This window comes from Coccidioides posadasii, chromosome 2 (genome assembly GCF_018416015.2).
Source record: "Coccidioides posadasii str. Silveira chromosome 2, complete sequence".
Lineage (NCBI taxonomy): Eukaryota > Fungi > Ascomycota > Eurotiomycetes > Onygenales > Onygenaceae > Coccidioides > Coccidioides posadasii.
Window position 1 is genome coordinate 3,288,274 of NC_089408.1, and position 17,716 is coordinate 3,305,989.

Here is a 17,716-nt window from a genome sequence, read left to right on the forward strand (position 1 = left end):
CGGAAGCTAATGAGACCCCTTTTTGTGTGTGTAGCCAATGCCAAAAAAGCCGCAGACGCTGCTGGCGGGGGAAAAAAGAAATAGCTACGTTCATAATTCGTTTTGCACCCTCACCGGTACATAATGACGGGACATTCGTATGGTCACTCTTGATCCGGCAATTTTATCCCACCCGCGAACTACGGAATTCATGTTAAGGCGCGGTGAGGGAATAGTACAATGGAGGCTGCCCTACTACAAAGGGTAATCATGCGTTTCTTGAGGTTTCCGTTTATTTCAGATGACGAAACGAAAGCGATTTTAATGATTTAGCGGCATCATTCAGTTGGAATAGAGCGTTTATATATATTATGTGTTAATGCCGCTAATTTACGGATTCAAAATGGTAAATCTGTGCTTCGCACAAGGCATCCAAAAATTTGAAGGAACGTGTGGCATCCACTACTCCTTGAAATGAGCCTTCGCCTGAGCAGCTAAATCAGCCCAATGGCGGCGGATTTGTGTAGCATGGCCAGCTTCATTGTCCCGTCTGGTTATTCCGTGATCCATGCGGGAAAACGCCTCAAGGTCAAGTCGAAAATTTGATATGGCAAGTGCGACGAATACCCACAATGCCTCCCCTTCCCAGCCCACATCGAGAGCATATTTGATAGTCTTTTCGACCATGACTGTCTGGAGTGGTGCATCGGCGACAACCTCAAGCAAATACAACAGGAAAGTCCAACCAGAAATGTCGGGTGGATGGTCTAGACACCATCTATGCATCCCTTCAAGCAGCACGCTCGCCATATCCTGGAAGGAATGCAACTGGATATCACTATTCAGTGGGGTGGTAAGGATGTCACCGTGTTTTTGCCTTGTCATCTCGCTATTGAGTAGGTCTAGGCCACGATCTCGGAATCGGCTCAACAGGTCAAGGAGCTGGCGTAGATAGCTAAAGGCGTAATAGTTCATCGGGTGTTGCACTCCAGCCTTCAGGCCTACCGCAAATTCACGTTGGAGAAGTTTTTCGCTGATCATCACATCATCCACGCTTGATTGCATCTGGGGTATCTCTAACAAAACTGATTGTATATGGCAAGGGTCGAGTCTAAGGACTTCGGTCATGACCCAATATCGGTGGTACCACAAAGTAGGAGACTTAGCATGTCGGTGCAACGGAGAGCGAAGCAAGGTTGCAGTAAACGAAAGCTCCTCTTTAAGTGATCTAGCGTAGTCACTTGCCGGCAAAGAGCTTCTTAAGGCACAGATTCTCCGTTTGCGCCAATTGCAAACTGTCAGGTGCTCGGAGTCGAAGAGGAGGATGATTTCGGATGCCACTCTTATATTGGTATTAGTGGGTGAATCCGTTGTTTGCCCTACAATAACCGAATCCTCTCTAGCATTGCCATCCTTCAGTGAACCGAAGAAAGCCTTTCTTGCAATAAGAAATGCTTGGGCGAGAGCGCGCTTTGTGATTCCGATATTGGTTCCATCCTGAAGCAGTGGGCCGAACCCTGATGGGAGAATCTCAATATCGTAGATTTTCTCATTTCTACCAACGAATAACTTTGATAAAGATTGATAAATATTCTCTGAGTCAGACATTTGAGGTATCTCGCATTTTCTATTACCATAGATCAAAGTGGTCTTGCATGAGCGCCTAGAGTTTGTTGTCAGCAGTTTTGTCAAACCTATCAAACATTTGATGCAAATCAAACAAACGAGCTTTCCCCATTTATTTATCGTCATCATCGCACAGCACGCACGTTGAGAATCGAACGGCCAGGTTCACCCTTCTCATTTGAAGCCCCCATGAGTGTGAAACTTTGACTATGGACACTCTCCTATAAACCATTCTTCCGGATCTTCTCATTGTATAGACATTCATCCACCACCTGCCAATGCACTGCCGCCAAAGCGCCTCAGAGCTTTTCAACTGATTCCTCCTGGACACTGTCATCATGCCTTCTCTCCTCATTATCGTCCTGATCATTCATGTCGTGACCTATCTAATTAACACAATTGGCGCTAATACCATAGACAGTCTGGTATGAGTTCTCCTATGTCCCTCGATCATTAGCCGGAGACACGATCACTGGCACACAGATTCTAGTGTCTGATTGTTGGCTTGTCTTTGGGCCGTCGGAGGATTTCTTCTAGTTTAAGGGCTAATTTTGTTTTTAAATAGCTATGGTTACTCTATCTCAAACTTCCCAACCAGACATCGCAAACAGCGGACGAGCAAAGGCGGCTGAAGCGGGAAGTCATGCAGCTCAAACGAGAAATGAATGCCACGAGTTCGCAGGATGAGTTTGCCAAGTGGGCTAAATTAAGAAGACGTCACGATAAGACTATGGAAGAGTACGAGGCGAAAAGTGCGTCCCGTCCCCCCTTCCACACCCGAGCTTTAGCTGGTATCCTATTATCACCCGTGTCCTATGCGAGATGGCAGGCACGAATACTAATTCAGTCTTCGGTATATCCAGATAAAGCGCTTGGCAAGCACAAGTCCTCGTTTGACTTAGCAGTTAAATCGGTTAGATTCTTCAGTACCACTGGTTTGAAGCTTTTCCTTCAGTTCTGGTTCTCGAAAACACCGATATTCGAACTTCCTCGTGGATGGATCCCATGGCAGGTTGAATGGGTCCTGTCTTTCCCACGAGCGCCGTTGGGCACCGTGAGCATACAAATCTGGGGCGGCGTATGCGCGACTGTCGTCTCCCTTGCGGGAGACGCTATTGGTGTTGTGAATGTGTACTTGACTTCTAAAGCCCCTAAACAGAAAGAGCCGGCGACATCAGGAGAAAACTCTGCACGGCCTATGGCAATAAAAAAAGAACTATGACGACAAAAGAATTATGCTTATGATCCTTTAAAATGCGTTGTTACGTATGTACATTAATATTGATGATTATTTAAGACACGCCTGGAAGAAACACAATTAAAATTAAAATCAGGCATGGCATGTCCTGCCGAGGTGAACTGTTCATCAGATACTTGGGTAGTCTTCAACGGTCTTTGCTCAAGGCAGTAGACCTCTGTGCTTGACTCTATAAAAATGTTATCGTCATTTGAACATAAGGACTGGATCCGACCCGTTCGACAGGGCATCTGTGATAGTCCACCAAGCGAACTAGGGACTTCTCACCGCTTTCCATAAGCTACGGACCCGAAAAATGAGATAAAAAAAAAATTAACTCCTCGCCTCGAGAATAAGCCCCATCGAGTTATCCATCGAACCAAGAGCCATGTGGCCCAAAGTCGAAAAGACAATCGCATAGCTATCCAGCCACGGCGAAGTGCAATCGTATCCTGCCTGGACCCCATCACCATACTCCATTGTTTCCCCTAGAAGCCTCCTCCCACCCGGTACCCAGAGAACCCAGAAGGACCAATAGCTTCGAATGAAGTACCCCAAGCGCGGACTCATATCATCGTCCTGGTCCGTCCCGTCGAAACGAGACGGTGGTCTTGAAGCAAACCAAGCGAAACCTACTCCAGCAGGAACCATGGAATATCGGAAAGGAGTGCGGACGGCTCACGCGGCTAGGGTCGAGTCGATAATAGGAGGCAAGGAAAGACATCAGCCGCTATCAATTGCTTTTATGGCGGCGCGTTTCCGCATTGCCTGACACAGTATGTTGTGCAGGGTGCCCGGGGACTTTCTCCCAAAGCTATATGGTATGGACGATCTCGAGTTGAGAGTCCTGTGCGTAAGCTTTGAATGCGATTCTTCGAGCGAGGAGTTAGGAGAAGAAAGGAAGAAATCTTGGATTCGGAAAATGCTGCGTTTGGTTTTTGTTCTGCTTATTCCAGTGCTAGACCAGAATAGGAAAGGTACGCTTATTAACAGTCTTGGCAACTTCGAAGAGCACACGGCGTTTGGTTGCTGGGAACCTCGGCCGGCGGGCCACCAAGGTGGAATTTATTCCTTCAAAGTGCTCCGTATGGGGTACGGAAAAGCCTAACCAACGATCCCACCTAGGGATGACGCCTCATTTATATTACACGAGTCAGGTATTGTTTCAAAAGTCCGACTCTAGCAATCCCATCATATGCCTGTTGCCCAAATACCAGTCTTCTAAAGACTGCGCCATCTCAACGTCAAAAAGTTCAGGAATTACTTCTACGCCGTCATTATTGCCAATATCAGCATGCCCTCTTAGCATTGAAGGTGCCAAAGACGGTCCCAGGCCAAGAGCGTTCAAATAACTGTCGAATTGCTCACCCGGATAAGCAATTGGTTGGTATTCCGAGGTGGTATTTGTGTTCTCAGCTTCCTGGCGTTTTGCATCCACGTATACTTTCGCAACCTGATAGAACACCATACACAAGCGATACAATCGCTCAGCACCTTCTGAAAGACTCCCTGCAGCCTGTAGACTGGTTGCGACCTCTTCGAGCAATTTCAAATCGTCCAGGTCACCCGAGGATATAGTGTGACAGAAAATTACCAGGAAGGGAACGAAAGGGCATTGCAAAATGGTCCTATGAGTACGTTATAAATCAATGTGACCGTACCAACTCGGATTTGGAGGGCCATGAGGATAATCAGGTAGAAAAGAGAAGCACGTACCAATCTACATATCCTTTCATCACATACGTGTCTTTCGCACGAAATGTCAACATGACATGTTGGTGAAGTTGTAGGGCTCGTCTAGCAGCCTCTACACAGAGTAAACTCAGGCCGGACGGAGTTTCTGGCGGTTGTGTAGGCGGGAGCGCGCGATATACCAAAGTAAGAAGCAAATAGTAACTCAGGTCTGCGCCTGGGATCATCCAACCAAAAAAGAAAGCGTGGTATGCGTCGCCTGGTTCAAATCGGGCCATTGTGGTGCGCCAATCTTTGATTTCTTCCTCGAGCTTCTGGGCTTTCCTCGAACGTTCTGCCGCACTATCGCATAACGCCCGGGCAGAGAAGAGAAGTTCGTAAACTCTGCCCACAATTTTGCTGTATTCAGTCCAATATTGGTAAAGCAGGCGCCAGGGGCGTAGGCCAGGATCATCTGGCAATTCCGGGTATTCAACCGCGATATCATAATCCTGGAGAGTAGAGGTTCTGCCCAAACATAAAGACATGCTTTTATCCATCATATATATGAACCAAAAAAGTGATCTTTCTCTTGTAACATTGGTAGGAGTATCCCCTCCACTCTCGTCCCTTCTGGGGAATGTACGGTGATAGCCCAAACTCTGGCACATTCGAGCTGCCACGGCAGTGAAATTCCAACAAAGCGAAGTTTTGGAAAGTTCAGTTGCATGAAAGGCCTTTATACTGTCAGCACTTGAGACAAGGTCTATGGAGGATGGGGAAACACACTCCAAAGGCGAGCGCTAGAATATTATCGTAGTTTGGCTCCACAAACAGGTCAAAACTGCTAATAATGGTTTCAAAATTCAATCTACACATATCAGAGTATTCGTTAAATTTGTCCTTTAATGTGCCATTCGGTCCATAATATGTGTATTCTTTGAAAAGATACGAAAGTGCGCAGTTAACAGTAGCAAACTGGGCACTAGAGTACTCGTCGGTGCAAAAATATAAATCTTTGCAAAGTTGAGTGAAGGACGGCAAATCCAACATCGGAACGGTGAGAAAAAAAATAGGATAATGATCTAGGACAAGTAAGTTAAGGTTTGCTGCAAAAGGGGATAAATAGAGGCATGCCTTTCGAAAGCCGGAGCATTGAAAGGACAATATCCAAGGGGGGTAGCTCCAGCTGAGAGAGATCAAGCCTTTTCCCCGGTGACTGGCCAGGAAATCGCAGTACATGCATCCCACAGGGACGAGTTTGCCCTTTCACAATATCTCGCAATGACGATAGGGCTTGGATCATGGCTGGATTCTGCTCTATATTCGGACTACTTCCCATCGTCTGTTCGAAAATAGCACTTGCAAGAACCGAATGCGCACTGAGGGCGGATTCTCCTTCAAAATGCGCACTCGGGGTGGTTGCCTCTGATTTTTGGATGACCGAACGGACCTTTGCGCCGTCATTTTGTCGTGAATGGTCGCTTGACTGTCGGGTGTTGGGTGGCGCTTGGCTTGAAGTCGGGATGGATAACGCGAGATCTTGTAGAAGGCGCTCAATGCTCGTAAGCCTCTCATCTATGGTCTCTATTTTCTTCTCGCTAGATGGTATTAGACGCTTATAGTGGCACATTAGACAACAGCGAGTCATACTATTGATGCGATATCAAAACCCTCTGGCGCTGCTCTTTTACCCTTGGGGAGGTTCGACAGATACTCTTCGCGATCCGGCAGTTTGAACATGGAGAAGCTCTATCACATTTGATCTGTAGATCCACTTTTAGCAACCATAACTACAGCAAGGCGGGTGGAATGATGATGTCTATATCCACTCTTCTGACCTTACGGACACGACAATTGTCACACTATTGGAGACATCGTTAGTGCATTGTAGCTGCGCATTCAACAAGGGGTGCTTTTAATTGTTTTACCGCGCGAGAAGCTAAGACAGGTCGCTCAGCCGATGGATCTCCATTATTGCTTTCGGAATCCATTTCGAATATTTATGTTGTGTATACTCCGTCCACCTGGCCGGTAACTCCAAGAAGGCTGGACTGGATGACGTGCGGGAGGCCCAAGTCTGAGTTTGTTCAGCAGGGTGAAGTGTTGTTTAGATAGATCCTGATACATCCAGGAACCGCCATTCTTCCTTTTCCATTGAATTATTCACATGTGTTTGGAGATTGAGTGGTGAAAGTTCCACAAGTCTTTTGCCGCTAGCCTCCAGGCTCCTACAAATTTTAGATCCTTTGCTGTGACCAGTGACTAACTAGCTAGTAGTAAGTTGACAAGGCGGGCCGTGCCAAGCCCTTCTTAACCACGTCCTCGGTTTTTCTGAGGCGTACGGAGGATTAGTTGTCTCTGTGCGTGAGGCAGGTCCTTTTTCTATCATTGATTTATCAGTGCTATGGACCATGATATAATGCATGCGATGTTGCTGTTTACAGGGTAGGCAATGCCACCTTTGACTAGTTACCAATGCCTCCCTTTGAACGGGTTATCCGCTCTAACTAGTAACTAGTTTGAAGGGCTCGTTGGTTGGCACAATTATATATACGCCACAAACATCAACTTATTTATATGTGTATCATCCAATTGCTTTTATAAACCTTAGTTTTTTCTACAAAGAGCAGAAGGAACTCCTTTTGGCGTAATCTAAACAAATCTGTTGGCGCGCTGCAACCAATGTAACGGTCTTTGAAGGTTCTTAGACCTTGAGGTCTGCCGCCGCAGTATTGACGAGCTAAAGTAGGATTCTTGTCAGCATACAAAATCAAGAACTCCGAGGGCAAGTCTTACATCAATTTTATATTGCTCAAGAGCCCTGTCAACTTCTTCAGTAATGAATTTCTCCACTTGCTGAGGTGCCCTGCCAATGAAGCTGCTCGGGTCCAAGAGTTCATCGAGCTCGCCAATAATTGGTTTGAAAAAAGCTGTCCGCTTGATTCGTTCAATCAGGTCGTTTTGTCCGCCTTCGTTCTTCACAACTGCCGCGGCTTGGTGAGACAGCACCCGGATTTCCTCATGGCTTTCTTGGCGGCTTACGCCATGGCGTGCCAAAGCCATGATGACATTCTAGAACAAAATTAGAGTTAAGGTTCTTCAAGTCGACAAAAAAGAGGAAACATGGGCTACACAGCACCTCAGTGGCCATAAAGGGAAGTTCAGCAGCAACTCGAGAAGCAATAACCTTCTCGTAGACGACTAAACCGTTTGATATGTTATCTAATAGTATCAGGCATGCATCGGCTGTAAGAAAGGCCTCAGGAAGAGTAATGCGACGATTAGCAGAGTCGTCCAAGCTACGTTCAAACCACTGTATGCTGTTAGTTCAGCCTTCGAAAGTTTTGTCACAGCCCATACCTGAGCAGCATAGTTAGTGAGTCCATTTTGGGTTAAACATTGCAGATGACGCCCGAGAGAGCAGAGGCGCTCCGAGCGCATGGGGTTTCTTTTAGAAGTCAGCAAAGAATAAAAAATGCATATTTTACTGCACACTCGTAGATCTAACTAACCTTTTATAGGCCATCGCAGATGAGCCAATCTGGTCTTTTTCGAATGGCTCTTCCATCTCTTTCATCGCGGCCAAACGACGAATGTCGCCTCCGACACGCTCGCTATCAAAAATATTAGAAAGCCAAAACATCTACACGTTCAAAAGGGTAGTTACCAAGTAGCCCCAAACTCTCCAAGATAGTTGATGATATTGGTATCCACTTTTCTCGTGTATGTTTGAGAAGTGATGGTGAAGGCCTTATCAAAACCAGCTTTCTCTGTCACAAGTTCATCAAGGCGTTCAACGAGGTCATCCTTGCCATGAAAGATTTGGAGGAATGACGCCTGCGTCCCAGTGGTGCCTTTGCAACCTCGAAACCAAGAAAGAAGGGATTTCTTAGCATGTTCAAGATTATGGAGGTCCTGTAAAGCAATTAGTAGAACCCTGGCACAGTTTAGTGGCTACACATACCATCAACAGATCTGTAATGAAGAGGCACATTCTTTTGCCTGTTGTAAGTTAATACTTCACTCCCATCATCAACTCTACTAAGGGCTAAAATAAATAAAAATAAAAATTAAGAAATGGAAAAGAAAGGTAAAGAGCCCTACCAACTGTAGTGAGTTGCGCAGGTTGGCCTGGAGAGATAGTTAGCATATGCCTGTCAGCTGCTCTTGAAATGACACACCATGAGTGTATGCTAGGCAGGGAAGATCCTTATACTGCTTTGCAAACTCGGACAGCCTTGCGATAACAGTAGCCAACTTCTTGAGGAGTATATCCAGGCCGTCACGAAGGAAGATCCTAATCCTCTTTTAATGATACTATCAAGCTGACAGCCATAATGGGGTCCTCACAAGTCCGCATTATCAGTGACATAGCACGATGTCGCGCCAAGGTGAATGATAGGAGCGGCGGCGGGGCAAGTTTGTCCGTAGACCTGAGAGCGGAATTAGCATTTGGATCTCATATCAGATCGTGGATTCACCGGGTTCACTAGGATTCATACGTGGACATGTGCCATCACATCGTGTCGTCTGCGCTTTTCTTCCACTGCAGCATCGGCAAGCTCTTGATCTGTAATGGTCTGATGGGCACGCATCTGCTCCAACGCCTCATCAGTTATATTTATTCCCAATTGCTGTTCTGCCTCCGCCAGCCATGTCCATAACTGGCGCCATGTGGAGAATCGTTTCCGGGCAGAGAAGAGATGCTTCATCTCCGCGCTACAATAGCGAGTATTGAGCGGGGATTGATAGACATCGAACTCGGAGGAAGCCATGATAGTCGAAATTAACTGTGTCAACTTTAGTGTAGAGGCTCGGTTTATCGCTGAAAGGTCGATTGTCAAGGGTACGTTATTTTTCTTCCGTAGGAAAAATAAACTTCACACTCGAAGTACGGAGTACTTAACTACTTCTTTCGAGCTTAACTACATGGAGGGGCAGGGAAAAACACAACCTTCAAGCCCACCGCCTGCACTTCCAAGTGTATCACGTGGTATGACGCAATTGCCCTGGTGTCAGCAAATGCTCTGGCCGACAGGAGCATGCATCACAGGCAGGTTTTCATTCAGATCCCCAGGGGACAGATAGGGAGTTTCTGAGTTATTGGCTGATTCCCAAGGCTCAATTTCTAATGTAGCATTTTTGGAAGCTGCTGAAGTAAACAGATCAGTGGAGCTTTGAACATTCAGATTGATGTACTAACTAGTTATGTACTCCGTAGGTAGGGCCTGTTAAATTTTCAAAAAGGTCTTTGTGCCACGCAACGGCTGGTCAGTGTGTGTCAACCTGTATATCCACATCTCAGGAACAACAGTCATATGTTCAGAATGCAGGAAATAGGTAGCAACAATGGAAAACAATCAGGTTATATAAAATAGGACTGGAGTCGAAGGCAGGAAGAATGGCCCTCGAAATGTACCCAAAGCGGCCAAACTCCTTACACACAAGCAATACTGCTCCGGGGTATCTCGTTATTCCGAAAACATCGTAAAGGCAACACTACATAAGGATTCCACATAATAGATATTTTAGGTACCAGAATCAGGGGGTGGGAAGACTAGTACGAAGCTGATCAAGCATCATTTCGCGTAACCTGGCTTCCTCTAGTATGATCATAGGTTTATTATGTCGCCAGCGTCTCCGAGCGCTCAGTTCTACCGGGCCAACGGAGTCGTCGCCGATCCCACATTCCTGATGTATAGTCAGGAACCCCAAGAGCGTTGAGCGGAGACAATCCCACATATCTCCAGGTCCTGTACGCTTGTATCGTTTGGCAACTCGTAACATTCGAGATACGAGCCAATTTCGCTCACCATGATCCGATATTTCCCCGCCTGGGAAGCCACCGTTATCCAAGAATATCCAAAGTATAGATGCGATGCTAGCACCGCCGTTGGGATTGAGCTTTCTGACTTCAAAATTGATCCACGCCAAATAATCGTTAAAATTCCGGGAGGTCAAATAGTAGTCGTAAAGAGCAAGATTAAGATATAGCAAGCATGCCATGCAGCAATGCTCATCAATATAGCGAATATCACGTATGCCATGATCGTAATCTGGAAGGGACGACAGAATATTATATAGTGGCGAGAGGCTGTCAAAAGGTGCCCTGTTTTTGGGTAGACTGTCTTGCTCCAAATCCCCGATTTTCGATAAGGAAGAAGGGCCAAGGAGGAATTGCTGCAGCTTATTAAGTGAATGGAAGAACGAAAAGAAATCCTCACAAGATTGAAGAATGCTAGTGATTTCTTGATCATCGGAAAGGGCTGATGTGTCCAAACAAAGTCTTGGGACCATAAACGGAAGCGTAGGGGCTATGTCTGGGGTATTTCCTGTCCATGGAAGGGAGGTACCAACAATGGCACTTGGCGCACAGCTAAAATCCACCCTGTAGCCTGTTTGTTAAAAGGTGATGGTTGTAAAACCGAACTGGAAGTGAAATGCATACCAATAAAGGATCTTTTCCATGAATTGACTTGTTGGGCCTGCTATACGCATCCCTCGCATTCCACCACGTCTCTTTAGTAGTTGTATAAGCCCACGAATGTGCAAGCTTTCAACGCTATCAGCTTTAGACCATTTCTGAGAAAGTTATATATCAGCAATTTCAGAGATTTTCAGGTCGAAAATTTAATATGACAAAGAGAGCGCGTACTTCAATTACAGCCATGCTCGCTGCTGTATATATGGTACCTTCGTGCTTTCCCCAAGGATCATTCTTTAAACGTTCATTTAGCAGTCTCAACGCACGCATTTTGTGGGTTAGGGACAGCACTGTGTCAGTTTGACCATGAACGCCAGCCATATGTTTCGACGCGACAGCTAGCATGGCCTGAAAAGGAACAGGGTCGTGAATCGCAACCCGATGAAATATCGCTCTAATCGGATTAAGTTGGTGCGCATGGCCCATCTTGTACATCATAAGGGGGTATCTCGTAATAACTTCTAACGCTGTGAGTACAAAGTTTATAATAGCTAATACCACTTTGGAATTATACATAAATCCGAAGGGGACCATACAGGCGATCAGCGAATACGTGGCAACTTACAGTGAGGTATAAGATTATGGTCACCCTTTCTCAACGCCAGCGGATAACTATCAAAAGGGTCTATAACTCCAGAGCTTGGACCGGCTTGTGGATCTAAACCCGGCGATCCACGAAATGGTTCCCGTGCCCTGATCTCCTCATCGGTTCGCGGAGCGAACAAAGCGAGTGCGTCTAATTCCCCGAAGTCGATAGAGCTCCCGCTGGACTCGGAATTGGAAATATTTTTCGAGTCGCAGGAGCTTTCGTGGTCCTCTTGTTTAATCGCTGGCGAAGAGATGCCATCGCTGCCAGCTCCTGTGGTCGTCCATCCACGGACCCTTGCCTTGTTCGACTCTAGCCGGGCAATACCGTCAAGGCGGCGCTGATGAACATATTGTCGCATTGCATAGCGGCGAACCTGCCTACGGGACTCGGAATCTGTGACCAGGACGAATTCAAACTTCCTGGGACCCTCTCTGCCCTTGGAGGGCGGAGTTGGCTCTCGATCTTGATTGGCGCGAGTAGGAGCTAGATCGGTGCTCGTCTGCAGGACACTCGACATCCTAAAGTCATTCCCGTCATTGTTATCTGGGCCGCTGAAATCGGGTGCTCTACCACGAGCAGAAGTACTCCTGGCAGCCTTTCCCATAATTCCATCTTCCGTTGGGATTTTTCTGCCAGAAAATCGGCAACCGTCGGGATCACAGGATTAGGGAAGGGCCATTGATTGCAGCATCTAGCATCTGCTCATTCAGAGCGTCTGAAGCGGAATTCAATTGTAGCAATACTCACCGTTCAATGACTTCTGCCATCCAAGTTCCAAGGCGGGTCAGGAATGAGGTTCAGAGACACATTTCCAAATCTGGACAAAGTGGAGAACGTATCTCCACGTGATCATGCTATTTTTAGACACCCGATCCGCAAAAATTACATCTAGAACAAATGATCGAACCCGAAATAATACAGAGTTGGGGCATCGAAAATTACGAGTCCGCAACTATCATCCTTATTGTTCCAGCAATTCAACTGATGAAAGATGCAAATCCCATTCCAGCCTAAGAATGCAGGAATACCTGTGATAAAATCTGTCAAAATTAGTGCAAAAATGTTCACAACATTATTCTCTGAGGTAATTATGGTGTATGTCACCATACACAACCCAGGGGTTGAACTGTGGGATATGTGAACAATTGCAGGATGAATCCCCATACAATCCATGTTGGGGTCAATCAGGCCTCTACATATCTATAGAGTTAATGGTGTAGCTCCTTTAAAAGCCTTTGTCTGTGGAGCAAAAGCACGTCATCTTCATGGATTTCCACCCGAGCCATCATTCTTTGAGCTACACATTAGGCGACCTCCACTTGGGTATCAAAAACAATTCCTTCTCTGTGTTGTTCGATGTATTCTCAGCAAATTTCATTTTCCCTTCCTTAACCTTGCCAGCGCGGCCATGATGCCATCGTTAATTTCCTCTTGTCCATTTTCAATTTCTTTTGTGCATCGATTGCTAGTATCAGTTGTACAGGCGACACTCTCGCCCGATCCTATCACAAGTGATGGCTCGCGTATTTCTTTTCTGGTGTTTGAATGGGCATTGATCTGTTCTTGCTCGACTGCTTTGTTGAAAAGCTCACTCATGTACCCTGGTTTGGCACCAGCTCGAGCTTGCGTTTTGGCGTCTTCCGCGCCAACACTTATTCTGGAAGCAGCCGTTTTCGTTGTCACCGCTCGTGTTCTAAAGTCTTCCTTCACGGCATTTGTCCACTGACTAACCTTTTTCTCTCCCCAGCCAGGGACCGAGTTTATCTGTTCTGGCTGGGCATTGATCGCTGCTCGCAAGCTTCCAAATGTAGAAATCAAACTAGCAGCATCCGACTTATTGATGCGCTTTGGGGTGGTAATAAATTCCACCAAGCTATCTTTGTACGAATGTGGCTGTTGAGATCGTATTGCAGTTGGTGGTGCATTCTCCGACGATTTAAATAGCTCCAGGTAGTGGCCAGCTTCCGCTGCAGACCAGCATAAAATGAGAGTCAGGTTATTCACAACGGAGGCTTTAGATAGCTCTTTCAAACTATCCTCATGGTTTGGTACGTCCACCATAATCAATAAAATACGTAAATCATATTTTCCACCTAATAGCTTTATCCGGGAATAGACATATTCAGGGTGTAGACGGTGATATTTTAGCGAGAGGAAAAGCGCACAAGTCGTCGCCCCAAGGACGTAATCCGCAGGGATATCGGCATATTCCCAAGGTAGAAGGCGCACATGATTCAGAATTGGATTTCCTTTCTGCCGTGCGGAAACAAGGATGGCGGAACGAGCGCTGCGATTAGCTATAACTTGTGGCTTTGGCTGTTGGATTCTGTTCGACTGGACGGGAGGCTTTGCGGGAGGCACTTGGGGTGCGGGCGCCGGTATTGTACCGTCAGTCGCGGCCAAAGAATCGAAATCCGGAATTTCACCAAAGTCTTCTTCCTCCATCGTGCTCAAGCTGTAAACAGTGGCCCCTTTGTGTTGCATCTTTGTTGAAGCCGAGATGGAGCTCGGGAACAGCGGAGATAAGGGCCGATTGACTATTTCTTACAGGCAATTGTACCGTATTGTAACTGATAATTCTCCATACAGCAGAGAACTTTAATATTTTCTTTGAAAGCTTCAGCCCACGACACGAGCGGAAATCAAGTTTATCAGCAGGCGAACAATGATGGAAACACGCAAAAGAAGACGCCTGTCTGACAGCACCAATTTGGAATCGGAGCCACAAACTCCACAGGATGGTCAGAAGAGCGAATCTCCCAAGGGAGAAGCTCATTCATCCTCAAAGAAAGCCCATCGCAGAACGCTTTTCGTGCGATCATTACCCCCGTCCGCAACCACAGAGTCGTTAACGGAATACTTTTCACAATCCTATCCTATAAAACATGCCACAGCTGTTGCCGATCCGCAAACAAAGCAATGCAAGGGTTATGGATTTGTGACTTTTGCAGATGTTGAAGATGCCCAGCGAGCTCTAGGGGAATTGAATGGTTCCGTGTTTGACGGTCGGAAACTGAAAATCGAAGTCGCTGAGCCGCGCCACAGAGAGATTGATGAAAAAATTGGGAAAAGTGTGCCTTCTGCTGAGGCGACAAAGCTGAAGGAAGAAAGGGAGCAACGGAGAAAAGAAGCCCGACCGCCAAAGCTTATTGTTCGAAACCTGCCATGGAGCGTGGGGGAACCCGAACAATTAGCTGTGCTCTTTAGAAGCTATGGCAAAGTGAAACATGCTGTTATTCCAAAGAAGGGATCCCGCCATGCCGGCTTTGGTTTCGTTGTAATGAGAGGGAAGAAGAATGCCGAGAAAGCGCTTGAGGGAGTTAACGGAAAAGAAGTAGACGGAAGGACGTTAGCGGTGGATTGGGCCGTTGATAAAGAGGTTTGGGATACTTTGCAACAGCCTACAGACAATACGGCAGGGAAACTAGAAGATGGACAGGCGGCTGTGGAAAACGGAGTTGATGGACATTCTAGAGTAGAGAACGACTCTGCCAAATCAGATGATGCCATTGAACTAGGCACGGATGTTGACGCTGAAATGGAAGACGTTGACTTCCATGGCTCAGGAGACGAAGAAGATGAAGAAGACGAGGAGCAAGAGGATGACGATGACGAGGAAGGAGACGGTGATGATGATCGAAATGCGTCCACCGTGTTCATTCGAAACCTCCCTTTCAGCGCCACAGACGAGACCCTTTATGAACATTTTACCCGGTTCGGCGCCGTTCGTTACGCAAGAATAGTCGTTGATCCTGAAACCGACCGTCCTAGGGGAACTGGTTTTGTCTGTTTCTGGAAGGAAGACGAAGCTAAAGCATGCATCCGTGAATCACCGAAGCGGACAGAAGAAGTACTATCTAAGGATTCGAAGCAAAAATCTGCCTTTGCAATCAAGAAGTCTGTCCTTGAAAATGAGCAAGCGGATCCTTCAGGCAAATATACCATAGATGGTCGTGTGTTACAAGTATCCCAGGCAGTAAGTCGGAAGGAAGCGAGTAGGCTTGAAGCTGAAGGATCCTCGCGTCGTGATGCCCGAGATAAAGATAAACGGAGACTCTACCTATTATCTGAAGGAACGATTCCTACAAATTCACCCTTATATTCCAAGTTATCTCCATCCGAAGTTAAAATGAGAGAAGCCAGTGCCAAACAGCGACAGAAGCTCATAAAAAGCAACCCAATGTTGCATATTAGCCTTACTCGACTTTCGGTTCGAAATATTCCAAGGCATGTTGATTCCAAGGTTCTAAAGCAGCTAGCACGGGAGGCCGTCGTCGGTTTCGCAAAGGATGTCAAGAGTGGTCACCGCCAACCATTATCAAAAGAAGAGCTCTCCAGGAGTGCTGAACTCATGAAAGAGCAGGAAAAGCTACGGAAAATTAAGGGAAAGGGAATTGTGAAACAAGCCAAAGTAATATTTGAAGGAAGAGAAGGTAGCAAGATCTCAGAAACAAGCGGAGCAGGACGCAGCAGAGGATACGGATTTATCGAGTATACTTCTCATAGATCCGCATTGATGGGTTTGCGATGGTTGAATGGCTACGCTGTGGGTGTTTCACCTGGATCTTCGAAAATCGACCCGGACGAGAAAAAGAAGCGCCTTATTGTGGAATTTGCCATTGAAAATGCGCAGGTAGTGAAGCGAAGACAAGAAGCGGAAATGAAAGATCGCACTCAAAATGAAAAGAAAACGTCGACTAGGGAAGGCTCGGATGCTGTTAACAGCTCTGGAGGAGCAAAACGTGAATTGAAGCGGAAACGAGGTGATCGATCAGCAGATGCACGCAACGCGAAGAAGGCCAAATCCTCAATTCTGGCGTCCAATGGTGCGGATAAATCGGATGATCAGAATCATATCGCGAAAAGGAACCGTATAATTGCGAAAAAACGCATGCTGAGGAAAACGAGAAAAGGGAAATAAGGGCATTGGTCTTACATGGTCCCAAGACACCCAACTTGTCAATTAGCAAACAGGCTTTCATCTCAAGAAAAGAAGGATTTCCTTTCTGTGACGACGTCTGTCCTGTATATACTCGCTGTAGTTATTACGGGCTATCTACAGCCTCCAATCGTCACAATGCTTACGGAGTAGCTCTGGGCGTATTTAACATGCGGCATCCCCACCAATGATGTATACCCAAAATACACGATAGGAGCAAATCGTATCTCTTAAGGGGTCAGTCTTACGCTCCACCTATATACGTCGATTCAAGAACCAGCTGAACCTGCCATGCCTGCCTTGAATCATTCAAAGACATCACGCCCGCTTCAATTACTTGGTTTCCACCATACCACCCATCGCATTCACGTTTGTTAAATATTTGATGCCCCTTCCACCTTTCCAACAATATTATATCTCTTACTGAAAAATGAAAACCATTCTTCAAGAACGCCCTTTTCCTTATCCTCCAAATCCTGCCATTCCGGTCGGCAATCTTCCGGCTTCAGGGACGAGCGTGCTAGAGCGCGCGAGGCATCTTTTCCGGCAAAGACTGTGTTGTCCACAAGTCAGCGTATATGCGATGCAAAGCCCGGGTGGGATCTTTTGCGTTAGTTTACCATTGTAGTTTCCACCAGGTTTATAGGCGGGGTTTCCAGAGACATCAAAGACGATTCCTTTGATCGCGACGAGGGTCGGGCGGCTGGGATCTTTACCTGTTTGTTGGATAGGGCCATTTGCCCCGCTAGGTTAGGATAATTCTAGCCACAAATATCAAATCCGTGCTTTGAAAACGACAAGGACGGACGCTCGACGTACCATCGGATCTGCTGAGCTCGTCAAGAGAGATGGGATCATACTTTGGAGGATTAAGGTTCTTCACCTCGGGCGACATGATACCCTTTCGGGCAGCCATTTTTCACAGTCGCTTTGCTTTGTACGGGCGATGGCTATGACAGTGAAGTCGACCAGAGTCGAGTCGAGGATGCTATTTCCCGGTGTAAGATAGGATGTGCGGGAAGCATCGCACTACCGGAGTTAGTTATGTTAAATCCGACGTCTCCATCTTTTACCACCGAATCCCATCGCTTTCAAATCCCAATTTCTCAACGCACTCATACATACCCCGTAATCTTAAAGAGAGATTGTTTCTTCGTTATACATTCATCTGGCAATCAAGAGGCCGAA

General features: G+C 46.5%; 9 protein-coding genes across 9 annotated transcripts; 2 read left to right on the forward strand and 7 right to left on the reverse strand.

Annotated features, from left to right (window-relative positions):
- Positions 1 to 441: 441 nt before the first annotated feature.
- Positions 442 to 1,587, reverse strand: D8B26_003608 (uncharacterized protein; the record flags this gene model as incomplete). Its single annotated transcript, XM_003068167.1, has 1 exon — positions 442 to 1,587. One exon carries the CDS (start codon positions 1,585 to 1,587, stop codon positions 442 to 444), a length of 1,146 nt encoding a protein of 381 aa, XP_003068213.1.
- Positions 1,588 to 1,943: 356 nt separating this feature from the next.
- On the forward strand, positions 1,944 to 2,841 carry GET1 (GET complex subunit get1; the record flags this gene model as incomplete). The annotated part of the gene is made up of 3 exons (XM_003068166.2): positions 1,944 to 2,030; positions 2,171 to 2,357; positions 2,469 to 2,841. 3 exons carry the CDS (start codon positions 1,944 to 1,946, stop codon positions 2,825 to 2,827), a joined length of 633 nt encoding a protein of 210 aa, XP_003068212.1. The 3' UTR covers positions 2,828 to 2,841.
- A 1,047-nt stretch (positions 2,842 to 3,888) lies between these two features.
- On the reverse strand, positions 3,889 to 5,566 carry D8B26_003610 (uncharacterized protein; the record flags this gene model as incomplete). The annotated part of the gene is made up of 3 exons (XM_003068165.2): positions 3,889 to 4,470; positions 4,559 to 5,250; positions 5,303 to 5,566. 3 exons carry the CDS (start codon positions 5,564 to 5,566, stop codon positions 4,008 to 4,010), a joined length of 1,419 nt encoding a protein of 472 aa, XP_003068211.2. The 3' UTR covers positions 3,889 to 4,007.
- Positions 5,333 to 6,662, reverse strand: D8B26_003611 (uncharacterized protein). Its single transcript, XM_066124202.1, has 4 exons — positions 6,445 to 6,662; positions 6,355 to 6,378; positions 6,167 to 6,279; positions 5,333 to 6,114 (listed from the first exon to the last, which is right to left on the reverse strand). The coding sequence occupies exons 1-4, from the start codon at positions 6,505 to 6,507 to the stop codon at positions 5,613 to 5,615; spliced, it is 702 nt and encodes a 233-aa protein (XP_065980281.1). The 5' UTR covers positions 6,508 to 6,662; the 3' UTR covers positions 5,333 to 5,612.
- A 430-nt stretch (positions 6,663 to 7,092) lies between these two features.
- Positions 7,093 to 9,381, reverse strand: ADE13 (adenylosuccinase ade13). Its single transcript, XM_066124203.1, has 11 exons — positions 9,019 to 9,381; positions 8,867 to 8,949; positions 8,698 to 8,813; positions 8,621 to 8,647; positions 8,481 to 8,518; positions 8,184 to 8,431; positions 8,029 to 8,130; positions 7,877 to 7,964; positions 7,656 to 7,829; positions 7,313 to 7,588; positions 7,093 to 7,256 (listed from the first exon to the last, which is right to left on the reverse strand). The coding sequence occupies exons 1-11, from the start codon at positions 9,289 to 9,291 to the stop codon at positions 7,221 to 7,223; spliced, it is 1,461 nt and encodes a 486-aa protein (XP_065980282.1). The 5' UTR covers positions 9,292 to 9,381; the 3' UTR covers positions 7,093 to 7,220.
- Positions 9,382 to 9,685: 304 nt separating this feature from the next.
- On the reverse strand, positions 9,686 to 12,370 carry D8B26_003613 (uncharacterized protein). The gene is made up of 5 exons (XM_066124204.1): positions 11,566 to 12,370; positions 11,292 to 11,458; positions 11,172 to 11,234; positions 10,965 to 11,098; positions 9,686 to 10,904 (listed from the first exon to the last, which is right to left on the reverse strand). The coding sequence occupies exons 1-5, from the start codon at positions 12,191 to 12,193 to the stop codon at positions 10,058 to 10,060; spliced, it is 1,839 nt and encodes a 612-aa protein (XP_065980283.1). The 5' UTR covers positions 12,194 to 12,370; the 3' UTR covers positions 9,686 to 10,057.
- A 432-nt stretch (positions 12,371 to 12,802) lies between these two features.
- Positions 12,803 to 14,034, reverse strand: RAD10 (ssDNA endonuclease and repair protein rad10; the record flags this gene model as incomplete). Its single annotated transcript, XM_003068162.2, has 1 exon — positions 12,803 to 14,034. The coding sequence occupies one exon, from the start codon at positions 14,032 to 14,034 to the stop codon at positions 12,964 to 12,966; it is 1,071 nt and encodes a 356-aa protein (XP_003068208.1). The 3' UTR covers positions 12,803 to 12,963.
- Positions 14,035 to 14,254: 220 nt separating this feature from the next.
- NOP4 (RNA recognition motif-containing protein) lies at positions 14,255 to 16,571 on the forward strand (the record flags this gene model as incomplete). The annotated part of the gene is made up of 1 exon (XM_003068161.2): positions 14,255 to 16,571. The coding sequence occupies one exon, from the start codon at positions 14,255 to 14,257 to the stop codon at positions 16,508 to 16,510; it is 2,256 nt and encodes a 751-aa protein (XP_003068207.1). The 3' UTR covers positions 16,511 to 16,571.
- A 331-nt stretch (positions 16,572 to 16,902) lies between these two features.
- Positions 16,903 to 17,444, reverse strand: D8B26_003616 (uncharacterized protein; the record flags this gene model as incomplete). The annotated part of the gene is made up of 3 exons (XM_066124205.1): positions 16,903 to 17,081; positions 17,149 to 17,244; positions 17,348 to 17,444. 3 exons carry the CDS (start codon positions 17,442 to 17,444, stop codon positions 16,903 to 16,905), a joined length of 372 nt encoding a protein of 123 aa, XP_065980284.1.
- Positions 17,445 to 17,716: the final 272 nt, after the last annotated feature.